This window comes from Lepidochelys kempii, chromosome 2, assembly GCF_965140285.1.
Source record: "Lepidochelys kempii isolate rLepKem1 chromosome 2, rLepKem1.hap1, whole genome shotgun sequence".
NCBI classification, from domain to species: Eukaryota; Metazoa; Chordata; order Testudines; family Cheloniidae; genus Lepidochelys; species Lepidochelys kempii.
Window position 1 is genome coordinate 236,333,688 of NC_136381.1, and position 15,565 is coordinate 236,349,252.

General features: G+C 43.9%; 1 protein-coding gene across 1 annotated transcript in view; it reads left to right on the top strand.

Moving 5' to 3' along the window:
- GPR158 (G protein-coupled receptor 158) overlaps positions 1-15,565 on the top strand; it is a 319,256-nt gene that overhangs the window by 238,608 nt on the left and 65,083 nt on the right. The window contains exon 6 of the mRNA XM_073334275.2: positions 8,907-9,016. Within this exon, the coding sequence (XP_073190376.2) occupies positions 8,907-9,016 (110 nt within the window). The remainder of the gene's footprint in view (positions 1-8,906; positions 9,017-15,565) is intronic.

A 15,565-nucleotide genomic window follows, 5' to 3' on the forward strand; every position in this document is an offset into this window, starting at 1 on the left:
GCCATAGATTTATAAATGGAAATGTGACAGTTTATACCTGCTCAACATCTGTGCCATTACCTCTAAAGGTCCTCACCATTTGCCATCACACTTCAACTCCCACGCCCTCGACACCTCCTTTTAAAGTGTTGTTTTCTCCCACAGTGCCTACTGATAGGCAACTGGAAGTGTAATGCCTCAGCTACTCATAGAAATGGTTCAGTTCAAACATAAGAATGGCCATACTGTGTCAGAGCGAAGGTCCATCTAGCCCAGTATCCTGGCTTCCGACAGTGGCCAATGCCATTTGATTCAGAGGGAATGAACAGAAGAGGCAGTCATTGACTGATCCATCCCCTGTCATCCACTCCCAGCTTCTGGCAGTCAGAGGCTAGGGATACCCAGCACATGCAGTTGCATCCCTGACCATCTTGGCTAATAGCGATTGATGGATCTGTCCTCCATTAATTTATCTAACTCTTTTTTTGAACCCCGTTATAGTTTTGACCTTCACAACATCCCCTAGCAATGAGTTCCATGGGATGATTGCACTGTGTGAAGAAGTATTTCCTTTTGTTTGTTTTAAACCTGCTGCCTATTAATTTGATCCCTGGTTCCTATGTTATGTGAAGGAGTAAATAACACTTCCTTATTCACGTTCTCCACACCTCTAAATCATATCTCTGCTTAGTTGTCTCTTTTCTAAGCTGAAATCTTTCCTCCTATGGAAGCTGTTCTATAACCTTAATGATTTCTGTTGCCATTTTCTGAACCTTTTCCGTTTCTAATGTATCTTTTTTTATATGGGGTGACCAGCACTACATGCAGTATTCAAGGTGTGGATGGACTATGGATTTATATAGTGGCATTATGATTATTTTCTGTTTTATTGTCCTAATGGTCTTCTTATCCTTATTCCTAATTATTCCTAACATTCTGTTAGCTTTCTTGACTGCTGCTGCACACTGAGTGGATGTTTTCAGAGAATCATCCACAATGACTCCAAGATGTATTTCTTGGGTGGTTACAGCTAATTTAGATCCCATCAATTTTTATATATAATTGGGATTATGTTTTCCAATGTGCATTACAATGCATTTTTCAGCGTTGAATTTCAGGTGCCCTTTTAAAGGATCCCTTTTTGCTCTAATCACTTCTTTTACTTTGTTGTTTAGCCATGGTAGCACTTTTCTGATCCTTTTACTATGTTTTTTAATTTGGGGTATACGTTTAATTTGGGCCTCAATTATGATGTTTTTAAAAGTTTCCATGCAGCTTGCAGGCATGTCACCTTTTAATTTCCATTTAACTGGATTCCTCATTATTATGTAGTTCCCCTTTCTGAAGTTAAATGCTACTGCGATGGGCTTCTTTTCTTGCTCACAAGGATGTTAAATTGAACTACATTATTGTTGCTATTATAGATTCATAGACTCATAGATATTAAGGTTAGAAGGGACCATTATGATCATCTAGTCCGACCTCCTGCACAATGCAGGCCACAGAATCTCACCCACCCACTCCTGCGAAAAACCTCTCACCTATGTCTGAGCTATTGAAGTCCTCCAATCGTGATTTAAAGACTTCAAGGAGCAGAGAATCCTCCAGCAAGTGACCCGTGCCCCATGCTACAGAGGAAGGCAAAAAACTTCCAGGGCCTCTTCCAATCTGCCCTGGAGGAAAATTCCTTCCCAACCCCAGATATGGCAGTCAGCTAAACCCTGAGCATATGGGCAAGATTCACCTGCCAGATACTACAGAAAAATCTTTCCTGGGTAACTCAGATCCCACCCTATCTAACATCCCATCACAGGCCATTAGGCCTATTTACCATGAATATTTAATTACCAAAATCATGTTATCCCATCATACCATCTCCTCCATAAACTTATCGAGTTTAATCTTAAAGCCAGATAGATCTTTTGCCCCCACTGCTTCCCTTGGAAGGCTATTCCAAAACTTCACTCCTCTGATGGTTAGAAACCTTCGTCTAATTTCAGAGTTCAGAGTTACTACATAATATTCCTTTTTGACATTGCTTCTCTGGTATGGAGGAACCACAGATGAATCATGGCAATTTCTCCCTCCTACAAACTTCAACACCAGAGGTAGTGTTACTGACTTTGCTATGTAAATCTGCAACGGTACTAATGTATGACATTGAGAGCTGAAAACAATAGCTGGTAATAGAAAATTACTGTCCTATCCATAACTTTATGAGAAACCACCCTTAGAATGCCTCTGCATATTTATAGCTGCCTCTGGAAATTTCCACTACATGCATCTGAAAAAGTGGGTATTCACCCACGAAAGCTTGTGCTCCAATTCTTCTGTTAGTCTATAAGGTGCCACAGGACTCTTTGCCGCTTTCACAGATCCAGACTAACACGGCTACCCCTCTGATACTTGACACCCTTAGAATGCTCTCCTTCTATTAGCATTATGGGGGAGATAAGCATGTAAGATGCATTTCCATTTGTTTTGTTCTTCCAGCTAATATTCTAAGGAGAACAGGTCAAGAAACAGTTTTCCCATCCTGTGAGAATTTTCAAAAAAAATTCCCTTCCTAAATCAGGACAAAAAGTTCAAACTGTAAATATGAAAAGAACTTCAGAGAGGGTCAGTTGAAAATTCTTTTCATTTTTGATCTTTTAAAATTATTTGTACATTGTTTTACTCTAACGCTTCGTCTACATGGCACACCACTGGCGCTGGCAGGCAGTGACCATGTAGCTGCATGCTGCAGAGAAAGGCGAGCAGCATCCACACTGTGGTGAGGACATACTACCAGTGAAAGGCTTTGGCAGAAGGAAGGCAGCATGGAAAAGCTTCAGTAGCTCCCCACTGCTTGAGCCTTCACTTGGCAAGGAAAAGCTCTGGCTCGAGCCTTTCCTTGTTGCTGAAGTCTTTCCCTGCTGCTGGGAAAGACTCTTACAACAGGGAACTGACAGTTCCTTTCCCAGCTGGAGGAGCCTTTTCCAGCAGCGGGGAGGCAATGAGACATTACACTACTTAAAACATCAGTGTAGATGAACGGGCACAGCTTGGATGACTAGAAAGTATTTAGGGTACGTACTTGCATACCCACACTCTTCAGGTGTATCTTTAGTCTACTTGACTAAGCTGTGCCTCACCATACACTGTTGTTTGTACCCGTGCTTGGGGGGAGGAGGGACTGTGCAGATATGTAATCAACAGGGTATCAAAAAAGCATGCAATGTAGACATTCCCTAAGGTCTTGTCTACGTGGCCCTGTAGTTCGAACTATAGGGGGTGTGAATTGCCATGTGCTGCGCTGTAACTCCTCCATGTGGATGCTGCCACTGTGAACAAAAAGGTACCACTTGGGTGCGCACTGCAATTCACACCTCCATAGTCCAAACTATCAGGCCATGTAGGTAAGTCCTAATGAAAAGACATTTTGCCCTGAAAAACAGAAATTTTTTAGAAAATGTTTAATCAAGTTGAAACTTTTTTCACAATGTTTAGGAACAGTTAACTTGTCAAAACTAACCCTTTCCCATGAACAGTTTCAAAGTTGATGAATTGTTTCATCAAAAATGTTTCATCAAAAAATTATCAACCAGCTCTAACTCTAAGTTCATTTCATGATTGAGGGTGGATAATGTGCATCCACCATGACCATGCTGTCCTCCTACCATTCTTGCTCTCTGGGAAACAGAGGGGGTAAGGTCATCAGTGACTGGTTTCACACTGTGATATAATTTAGCTCAAGAATGTGCATACTAGAGATGAGTGAATCTTGGGTTGAATATTTATGGAAAGATTACGAGTACTTGTGGCACCTTAGAGACTAACCAATTTATTTGAGCATAAGCTTTCGTGAGCTACAGCTCACTTCATCGGATGCATACTGTGGAAAGTACAGAAGATCTTTTTATACACACAAACCATCAAAAAATGGGTGTTTACCACTACAAAAGGTTTTCTTTCCCCCCACACCCCACTCTCCTGCTGGTAATAGCTTATGTAAAGTGATCACTCTCCTTACAATGTGTGTGATAATCAAGGTGGGCCATTTCCAGCACAAATCCAGGTTTTCTCCCCACCCCCCGCCCCAAACCCACTCTCCTGTTGGTAATAGCTTATCTAAAGTGATCACTGTCCTTACAATGTGTATGATAATCAAGGTGGGCCATTTCCAGCACAAATCCAGGGTTTAACAAGAACGTCGGGGGGGAGGGGCGAGGGGGTGGAAAAAACAAGGGGAAATAGGTTACCTTGCATAATGACTTAGCCACTCCCAGTCTCTATTCAAGCCTAAGTTAATTGTATCCAATTTGCAAATGAATTCCAATTCAACAGTCTCTCGTTGGAATCTGGTTTTGAAGTTTTTCCGTTGTAATATCGCAACTTTCATGTCTGTAATCGCATGACCAGAGAGATTGAAGTGTTTTCTGACTGGTTTATGAATGTTATAATTCTTGACATCTGATTTGTGTCCATTTATTCTTTTACGTAAATACTGTCCAGTTTGACCAACGTACATGGCAGAGGGGCATTGCTGGCACATGATGGCATATATCACATTGGTGGATGTGCAGGTGAACGAGCCTCTGATAGTGTGGCTGATGTGATTAGGCCCTGTGATGGTGTCCCCTGAATAGATATGTGGGCACAGTTGGCAACGGGCTTTGTTGCAAGGATAGGTTCCTGGGTTAGTGGTTCTGTTGTGTGGTATGTGGTTGCTGGTGAGTATTTGCTTCAGGTTGGGGGGCTGTCTGTAAGCAAGGACTGGCCTGTCTCCCAAGATTTGTGAGAGTGTTGGGTCATCCTTCAGGATAGGTTGTAGATCCTTAATAATGCATTGGAAGGGTTTTAGCTGGGGGCTGAAGGTGACGGCTAGTGGCATTCTGTTATTTTCTTTGTTAGGCCTATCCTGTAGTAGGTGACTTCTGGGAACTCTTCTGACTCTATCAATCTGTTTCTTCACTTCTGCAGGTGGGTATTGTAGTTGTAAGAATGCTTGATAGAGATCTTGTAGGTGTCTGTCTCTGTCTGAGGGGTTGGAGCAAATGCGGTTGTATCGCAGAGCTTGGCTGTAGACGATGGATCGTGTGGTGTGGTCAGGGTGAAAGCTGGAGGCATGTAGGTAGGAATAGCGGTCAGTAGGTTTCCGGTATAGGGTGGTGTTTATGTGACCATCGTTTATTAGCACTGTAGTGTCCAGGAAGTGGATCTCTTGTGTGGACTGGACCAGGCTGAGGTTGATGGTGGGATGGAAATTGTTGAAATCATGGTGGAATTCCTCAAGTGGTTCTTTTCCATGGGTCCAGATGATGAAGATGTCATCAATATACGGAAGTAGAGTAGGGGTATTAGGGGACAAGAGCTGAGGAAGCGTTGTTCTAAGTCAGCCATAAAAATGTTGGCATACAGTGGGGCCATGCGGGTACCCATAGCAGTGCCGCTGATTTGAAGGTATACATTGTCCCCAAATGTAAAATAGTTATGGGTAAGGACAAAGTCACAAAGTTCAGCCACCAGGTTAGCCGTGACATTATCGGGGATAATGTTCTTGACGGCTTGTAGTCCATCTTTGTGTGGAATGTTGGTGTAGAGGGCTTCTACATCCATAGTGGCCAGGATGGTGTTATCAGGAAGATCACCGATGGATTGTAGTTTCCTCAGGAAGTCAGTGGTGTCTCGAAGGTAGCTGGGAGAGCTGGTAGCGTAGGGCCTGAGGAGAGAGTCTACATAGCCAGACAGTCCTGCTGTCAGGGTGCCAATGGCTGAGATGATGGGGCGCCCAGGATTTCCAGGTTTATGGATCTTGGGTAGTAGATAGAATATCCCAGGTCAGGGTTCCAGGGGTCTGTGCGGATTTGATCTTGTGCTTTTTCAGGGAGTTTCTTGAGCAAATGCTGTAGTTTCTTTTGGTAACTCTCAGTGGGATCAGAGGGTAATGGCTTGTAGAAAGTGGTGTTGGAGAGCTGCCGAGCAGCCTCTTGTTCATATTCCAAGCTATTCATGATGACAACAGCACCTCCTTTGTCAGCCTTTTTGATTATGATGTCAGAGTTGTTTCTGAGGCTGTGGATGGCTTTGTGTTCTGCACGGCTGAGTTTGTGGGGCAAGTGATGCTGCTTTTCCACAATTTCAGCCCGTGCACGTCGGCGGAAGCACTCTATGTAGAAGTCCAGTCTGCTGTCTCAACCTTCAGGAGGAGTCCACCTAGAATCCTTCTTTTTGTAGTGTTGGTAGGGAGGTCTCTGCGGATTAGTATGTTGTTCAGAGGTGTGTTGGAAATATTCCTTGAGTCGGAGATGTCGAAAATAGGATTCTAGGTCACCACAGAACTGTATCATGTTCATGGGGGTGGAGGGGCAGAAGGAGAGGCCTCGAGATAGGACAGCTGCTTCTGCTGGATTCACTTCTCCTCACTCTCTGGCTTTCATCCATTTGCACCTCACTCCCCATCTCCTGGTCTGCCATAAGAAGAATTGGTGGTGGGGGCTCAGTAGCACTTGTAGCATCTCTGCTAAGATGCATTGCCACTGATAGAAATGTAATGGAAGACACAGTTGCATGCATTTCTTTTCTCTCCTTGCAGCATTTATCAAATGCCTATGAATCATCTGCTTCTCTGAAGCACATCCAATTCATTGAGAGTGGACTGAGAAAAACAGATGACATTTTGCATTGTGTTTTTGATTTGGCAAAACATGATTTAAAAAAAAAATTACATCTTGGTTCTTCAGCAAGAGAAATTGAGGTTTTTCCAGCTCTTGCTCTATATCTACATCTCTGCCATATTTTTCTTCCTCCATTCCTCAATCTATCTATGTCACCCAGAGGACTTTGTTCTGGTCTCCCTGCCAACATCCTGGGCTAGAATTCTCGCTCCGAATAAAGCATTTACTTAGGAAGATAATATAATGTGGCAGGCCATAGGCACAATAATACCACTACTGCCAGAAAGTACTAACTGTGTACTGGGCTGACTGGCAGACGGTCCTGAACATTTCAGTGCATTTTTCCTCTAGACTGATTTTACTGATTCTGAACACCAAATATATTATATAACTCTTTCTTTGTTCATAGTTACTGAACACTGTCATTGGGTTTGTGCTGTGCAAACACAGAGGAAGGCACAATCTCTGTTGCAATCAGTTTCCAATTTTATTTCCTTCCCGCTTATAAAACATTCCTCTCCAAAAGCTCTAAGTCAGTGGTGGGCAACCTGCAGGCCGCAGGCGGCCCATCAGGGTAATCCGCTAGCGGGCCGCAAGACAGTTTGTTTACATTAACCGTTCCACAGGCACGGCCACCTGCAGCTCCCAGTGGCCACGGTTTGCCTTCCCAGCCAATGGGAGCTGCAGGAAGTGATGGCCAGCATATCACTGCAGCCCACACCGCTTCCTGCAGCTCCCATTGGCCGGAAATGGTGAACCGTGGCCACTGGGAGCTGCTGGTGGCCGTGCCTGCGGATGGTCGATGTAAACAAACTGTCTCGTGGCCCGCCAGCAGATTACCCTGATGGGCCGTGTGTCGCCCGTGGGCTGCAGGTTGCCCAGCACTGCTCTAAGTGCTTCTAGAACAGTCTAGGTCAGATACAGATAATACAGTTCAGACACACACAATACCAATCAAGTTCAATCTCATAATGGTTCAGATGTTTTTTTACCTCTCTCTGTCTCTTTTGGTTGATGATGAAAGGTTTTCTTGGAGATACGTAGTTGTAAAAAAGGATTAGAATGAAGAGGAGGAGGTTGTTTTGCAAAAAGGAGAGTGCTCCAAGCATAGGTTTTAGGATAGAAAAGGGCACAAAAATAAGACTGGTAGAAGGATACAAAACAGGTGTCTATGAAGGAGGCTTTGGCAGCCGTAGGGGTTGTTAGAGGAAATTAGCAGAGCTGTATAAATAGGGCATGATTTCATGGCCTTGAAGGTTAGGAAGAAAAGCTTGAACTTGATGAAGAAGCTGAGAGGAAGTCAGCAAAGAGATTGAGAGAAAAGAGTGCATCATTGTAGTGATAGAGAAGTTGATTGTAGTAGCTGCGTTCTGTATGGACAAGAAGACAAGAAGAGGCCAGAAGGTGAACAAAGATAATTACCAATCAGTGTGAGGAGGGGATGTTGTAGAGGAAGAGGCAGCTGGGTTTTGAGAGTCCAGAGTGGTGGGGAGGGAAGGGAAGGGAAAAGAAGAGAGGCATCATATATATCACCAATGTCCTGACGCTAAGGATGGTGATGTTATCAAGAGTAATACAGTGAGGGTTTGAGAGGCAAAATGAGATGCTCAGCTTTTGTCATGTTTATTAGAAGGAATTACTGTGAAGTGTGATATAGTTGCTATAATAAATGTAATCAATCAAGCTATGGGACGAGGCCCACCAAAGAATATTATAACAGTCCACTAAAAATCTCCTTTGTGCTCTTGTAGCCTCTGGATACTGTATATGCTTTCATTTTGCTAAAAGTCCTCAGAAGTGTGTTTAGAGGTTCTATCACTCCATAGCTTGTCATTGGGCCTTTGCCAGCTCCCTGCAGAGGGCAATCAGCACCCAGAACTGTGCCAGTGGGTTGATCAGATTATCTAGTTACTTTACTGTAAAATCTCAATATGCAGTTGTAACACCGACATACCCCGGTCGTCAGTGGGCGGGATTGAACCTGGGCCTCTGGAGTTTAGTTCATGAGCCTCTACTGCATGAGCTAAAAGCCATCAGGCTGTTAGCTAAGGCACTAGAGCAGACTCATTAATCTCTCTCTCTCTAAGTGGTCTCGGTGCCACTAGATGGGACAGATCACCACACGCAGGAGGTGTGTGGGTTACACAGTAATACAAGCTTGAAAATGTCCACTGCTTATATTGATAAATCCAATTCTGCATTGGAATCAACAACTATTTCCCCATGAAAGCTGGCACTGAAGCTCTCTTTCTTTGTCTCTCTGTTCCATAGGTTATCATTTTGTATTTTGAGCCAAGCATATTTCGCTGTGTTCTCCTAAGATGGGTTCGTCTTCTGGGCTTTACTACTGTTTATGGAACTGTGACACTCAAGCTCCACAGGTATTTCATGTATTATTAATTTCCATCACTGTGGTAGTATGTACTCTGTGTGTGGTCAACTAGAAACGAGCGGTGAGAATTTATTATAAACAACAGCTCTTCCTGAGGTGTAAAACCAATGTCTCTCTCTTCTCAATGTTCCTGAAGTAGTAGCAGTAGTAATATTAGTTTCTGAGGAATCTATATGCCAGAGTGGTTGAGTCAAGGCTGCAGGATTTGACTAAGGAGGAATAACTGATACAGGTGTAGCCTTTGGGTGGGCTAGAGTTCACTTCATTGCCCTTCTCTAATGCCTTAAAAAACCCCAACTCCCATAGAAAAGTAGCTGGAGATCCAGAGTTCAGTCTCTTAAGGATTTTCAGCAACAATTGCACAGGGTCAGCCTCCCCATATTCATGTCCCAAAATGAATGAAAGAAATGAATTTAATTAAACAACTTTATAAAATTTTATGATAAAGAAACACAATGATCTAATTTTACAGCATAACATGGGTATTTTATAATCTACAGGCATTATCTTCACAGTTATACATAAACATAAATAAAGAAAACAAATTAAACTCTGAATAGTTCAGTCCCCACAGAAATACAGTAAGAAGAAACAGTGAGGACCCAAAGGCTTAGGCTGAGTCCCAAAAGCTAAGGGTATGGCTACACTATGAAATTAGGTCAATTTTATAGAAGTCGATTTTTAGAAACTGATTTTATACAGTCAACTGCATATGTCCACACTAAGCACATTAAGTTGGTGGAGTGCGTCCTCACTACCATGGCTAGCATTGACTTACAGAGCAGTGCACTGTGGGTAGCTATCCCACAGTTCCCACAGTCTCCGCTACCCATTGGAATTCTGGGTTAAGCTCCCAATGCCTGATGGGGCAAAAACATTGTTGCAGGTGGTTTTGGGTACATCGTCAGGCCCCTCTCCCTCCCTCCATGAAAGCAACAACAGACAATCATTTTGCACGTTTTTTCCTGGGTTACCCATGCAGACGCCATACCATGGCAAGCATGGAGCCCGCTCAGCTCACCATCACCGTACATCTCCTGGGGCTGCTGGCAGATACGGTACTGCATTGCTACACAGCAGCAGCTCCTTGCCTTCGTGGCAGATGGTGCAGTAGGACTGATAGCCATCATACGTCTCCTGGGTGCTCCTGGTAGACCTCGGTGAGGTCGATCAGGGGCTCCTGGACAGACATGGCTATTCTCCTCTTAGAGCATCGAATGGGAGCCAGAGACTCCAGGTCATTCTCTTCTTTAAGTTTCGTCTCATGGAGATTCAGTCCTGCTTGGAATATCATGCGAGCTGAGGCTTCTTCCTCAGGCTGCTCTCCCAGCTGGCAGCACCATGCAGTCGCACCTACCCCAGCCTACCCCTTGCTCCCATGGCTCATGAAGCCTGGACAGCGGTAAGGAGCAGTTCAACTATAGGCTGAGCAAGTGCAGAATGGTGGTAGAATGTGCCTTTGGACGTTTAAAAGCTCACTGGTGCTGTTTGCTGACTAGGTCAGACTTCAGGGCAACCAACATTCCCATTGTTATTGCTTCTTGCTGTATGCTCCATAATATCTGTGCGTGTAGGGGGGAGACGTTTATGGCAGGGTGGGAGGTTAAAGCAAATTGCCTGGCATCTGATTTTGAGCAGCCAGACACCAGGGCGATTAGAAAAGCACAGCAAGGCGCACTGCGCATCAGAGAGGCTTTGAAAACCAGTTTCATGACTGGCCAGGCTTTGGTGTGACAGTTGTGTGTGTTTCTCCTTGATGCAAGCCAGCCCCCTTTGTTGATTTTAATTCCCTGTAAGCTAACCACACTCCCCCCTTCGAAATAAAGTAACTATTGTTTTGAAACCATGCATTCATTCTTTATTAATTAAAAAAAAATGAGATAACGGACAGGGTAGCCCGGGTGGGGTGGAGGAGGAGGGAAGGAGAAGGCCACATTGCTTATTGTAGCCACACTAAAAATCAAATTGTTTGAATGACAGCCTTCTGTTGCTTGGGCCATCCTCTGGAGTGGAGTGGCTGGGTGTCCAAAAGTGGCTGGGTGCCTCCCCCCCGCATTCTTGAGCCTCTGGGTGAGGAGGCTATGGAACATGGGGAGGAGGGTAGGTGGTTATACAGTGGATGCAGCGGGGGTCTTTGCTCTTGTTGGCTTTCCTGCAGCTCCAACAGATGCTTCATCATGTCCGTTTGCTCCCCCATTAGCCTCAGCATCGTGTCATGCCTCCACTCTTCGCGCTCACTTAATTCTTTCCTGGCCTCTGCCACTGAATGCCTCTATGCATTAAGCTGTGCCCTAACAGTGTGGGACGACTGCATGAGCTCAGAAAACGTGTCATCGCGAGTGCATTTTTTTTACCTTCTCATCTGCAATAACCTCAGGGACGAAGATGATGGGGGAGCGGAGAAACATTCTATGCTCTACAATTCTGTGGGGGACTGCATGGTCACCTGTGCTGCTGAGTTCTCCATGCTGACCAAACAGGAAATGAAATCCAAAAGTTCCCAGAGCTTTTCCTGTGTACCTGGGTAGTGCATCGGAGTTCAAAGTGCTGTCCAGAGCGGTCACAATGGAACACTCTGGGATAGCTCCTGGGGGCCAGTACCATAGATTTGAGTCCACACTACCCCAAATTCGACCCAGCAAGGTTGATTTTAGTGCTACTCCCCTCGTCGGGCAGGAGTACAGAAGTCAATTTTAAGAGCCCTTTAGGTCGACGGACACGGTTGGTTGTGTGGATGCAGTCATTTTTAAATCGACCTAATGCGGCTAAATTCGACCTAACCTCATAGTGTAGACCAGGCCTTTGTCTCAGTTAGAGTCTTTGATCATGAAATCTATACACTCTGCAGAGTCTAAAACATCTTACCACACTTGCTTGTAGGAATCTTCAGTTGGAATCCATTCAGACTCTTCCTCTGTTGAAATCACTACTAGCCAGTCAGCTACCTGATTAACCAATCAGTCAGTTAAGTGTATAGATTTGAAGAAAAATGTTACAAGAAAATACAAAACCGAGAATAGTAAAATTTAAATGTCTCTTTCCCCATTACTACATTTAAACAAAAGTTGGTGATCATACTAGTTGAGACAATTTAACTGGAACAGTTTGGCTAAAATCAAAACAACATTCAAAGCATACAGTTAAAATCGAAGAAATTATTTTTCCCTGCCAAATTCCCCTTGCTATAATTAACATTGCCCTGTAGAGAGTTAACAATATCACTAACCTGCTGCAAAATGCTTCAGAGTTAGGGATAACAGCCTGCTCTGCTCCTGGGCTCAGCTTCTCCCAACTCACACAGAGTACATGACCCCCTGAAAAGCAGCTACCCTATTAGGCACATGGGTTACACAGGCACATTGTAAAATCATACAGAGTTTTTAGCAGAGGGGGAAAAGATTTATTTGAAGATAAAGGGGAGTAAAATATCTAAACGTTCCTTCAAGGGTCCAAAGAGAGGAAAGTGGTAAAAGATTTTTTTGTTTTAATGTTATAAATGTTTTGATACCACATGGTGATAGAGGCTATAGAAAATCCTAAAACAGACAGAATGCCATACATGCTTATTATAAGCTTTTCAAGGCTCACAAGCCAAAGGTTGCTTTCCTCAGGCACAAATGGCAAACAGGCTGAGCTATCTCAGATGTAACTGCCTGCCAGAGAAAGTGTTCAGGGAATTTTGGGTTATGTATGAAGAAATTCAGCTGAACTGGCAGAGCACTCAACTGGGGATGCTGATACTTTGAGACCCAACTTCAAATCCCACCTCTACAGCCTCCTTATAAATCAATGCCTTTTGTGGGCATGTATTAGATCAAATCTAAACACTTTCCCCTTTATACCACAATGAAAAGAAATACAGAGGAATACTTACTTATATATCCATCCCCTAAATGTATTTATGAAGAGCGAGCAAAAGAGAGTATATAAATATTAGCACGTAGAAAACTGATTGTCATAAATATAAAGGGAAGGGTAAACCCCTTTGAAATTCCTCCTGGCCAGGGGAAAGCTCCTCTCACCTGTAAAGGGTTAAGAAGCTAAAGGTAACCTCGCTGGCACCTGACCAAAATGACCAATGGGGAGACAAGATACTTTCAAAAGCTGGGAGGAGGGAGAGAAACAAAGGGTCTGTGTCTGTCTGTAGTCGTCTTGGCCAGGGACAGAACAGGAATGGAGTCTTAGAACTTTTAGTAAGTAATCTAGCTAGGTATGTGTTAGATTATGATTTCTTTAAATGGCTGAGAAAAGAATTGTGCTGAATAGAATAACTATTTCTGTCTGTGTATCTTTTTTGTAACTTAAGGTTTTGCCTAGAGGGGTTCTCTATGTTTTTGAATCTAATTACCCTGTAAGATATCTACCATCCTGATTTTACAGGGGGGACTTCTTTATTTCTATTTACTTCTATTTTTTATTAAAAGTCTTCTTGTAAAACACTGAATGCTTTTTCATTGTTCTCAGATCCAAGGGTTTGGGTCTGTGGTCACCTATGCAAATTGGTGAGGCTTTTTATCCAACATTTCCCAGGAAAGGGGGGGTGCAAGTGTTGGGAGGATTGTTCATTGTTCTTAAGATCCAAGGGTCTGGGTCTGTAGTCACCTAAGCAAATTGGTGAGGCTTTTTACCAAACCTTGTCCAGGAAGTGGGGTGCAAGGTTTTGGGAAGTATTTTGGGGGGAAGGACGCGTCCAAACAGCTCTTCCCCAGTAACCAGTATTAGTTTGGTGGTGGTAGCGGCCAGTCCAAGGTGTAATATTTTGTACCTTGGGGAAGTTTTGACCTAAGCTGGTAAAGATAAGCTTAGGAGGTTTTTCATGTCACGGTTCCTCCCCCACTCTGAACTCTAAATAGAAATAAAGAAATCCCCCCTGTAAAATCAGGATGGTAGATATCTTACAGGGTAATTAGATTCAAAAACATAGAGAACCCCTCTAGGCAAAACCTTAAGTTACAAAAAAGATACACAGACAGAAATAGTTATTCTATTCAGCACAATTCTTTTCTCAGCCATTTAAAGAAATCATAATCTAACACATACCTAGCTAGATTACTTACTAAAAGTTCTAAGACTCCATTCCTGTTCTGTCCCTGGCCAAGACGACTACAGACAGACAGAGACCCTTTGTTTCTCTCCCTCCTCCCAGCTTTTGAAAGTATCTTGTCTCCTCATTGGTCATTTTGGTCAGGTGCCAGCGAGGTTACCTTTAGCTTCTTAACCCTTTACAGGTGAGAGGAGCTTTCCCCTGGCCAGGAGGGATTTCAAAGGGGTTTACCCTTCCCTTTATATTTATGACACGCCCCCCAAATCTCAGCTAGGGTGAAACACTGGCTGGGATTTCTTCCTGGAGCTCTAGGAAAACAGAGTTAATAAGACACATGCATCTCTAAATATACTACCAAGTACATAAAGACTAACAATATTTTCCACATCTCAAGGACGATTTTAACCAGTTGATTCTGGGAAACTTTCACGGGAGAGTGCATCAGCCACTTTGTTAGAAGCTCCTGAGATGTGTTGGATGTCGAAATCAAAATCTTGGAGAGCTAAACTCCACCGAAGAAGTTTTTTGTTAGTTTCTTTGACGGTGTGAAGCCACTTTAGTGCAGCATGGTCGGTTTGCAGGTGGAAACGCCGTCCCCAAACATATGGGCGTAGCTTTTCCAGAGCGTAGACAATGGCATAACATTCTTTTTCAGTGACTGACCAGTTGCTTTCCCTCTCAGACAGTTTTTTGCTGAGAAACACTACAGGGTGGAATTCTTGATCAGGTCCTTTCTGCATTAAAACTGCTCCCACACCACGCTCGGATGCATCTGTGGTTACTAGGAACGGTTTGTCAAAGTCTGGGGCCCTTAGTACAGGGTCAGACATGAGTGTCGCTTTAAGCTTGTTAAAGGCCTTCTGACACTTTCCGGTCCACTGAACAGCATTTGGCTGTTTCTTTTTGGTTAGGTCTGTCAGTGGGGCAGCGATTTGGCTGTAGTGCGGTACAAATCGTCTGTAATAACCGGCCAAGCCTAAGAAGGATTGAACCTGTTTCTTTGACTTTGGGACAGGCCACTTTTGGATAGCATCCACTTTGGCCTGTAGGGGGCTGATAGTTCCTTGACCCACCTGGTGTCCAAGGTAAGTCACTCTGTTTAGGCCTATTTGACACTTCTTAGCCTTAACAGTTAGTCCTGCCTCCCTTATGCGCTCAAGGACTTTTTGTAGATGTTCCAGGTGGTCTGCCCAGGAATCCGAAAATATGGCCACATCGTCAAGGTAGGCGACTGCATATTCTCCTAATCCCGCTAGGAGACCATCTACAAGTCTTTGGAAAGTGGCGGGTGCATTTCGCAGCCCAAAAGGGAGTACATTAAATTCATACAGCCCGAGATGTGTGATGAAGGCTGACCTTTCCTTGGTAGATTCATCTAGCGGTACCTGCCAGTACCCCTTGGTTAAGTCCAAGGTAGAGATGAACTGGGCCCGTCCCAGTTTCTCTAATAGTTCATCAGTGCGTGGCATTGGATAGTTGTCTGGGCGAGTTACA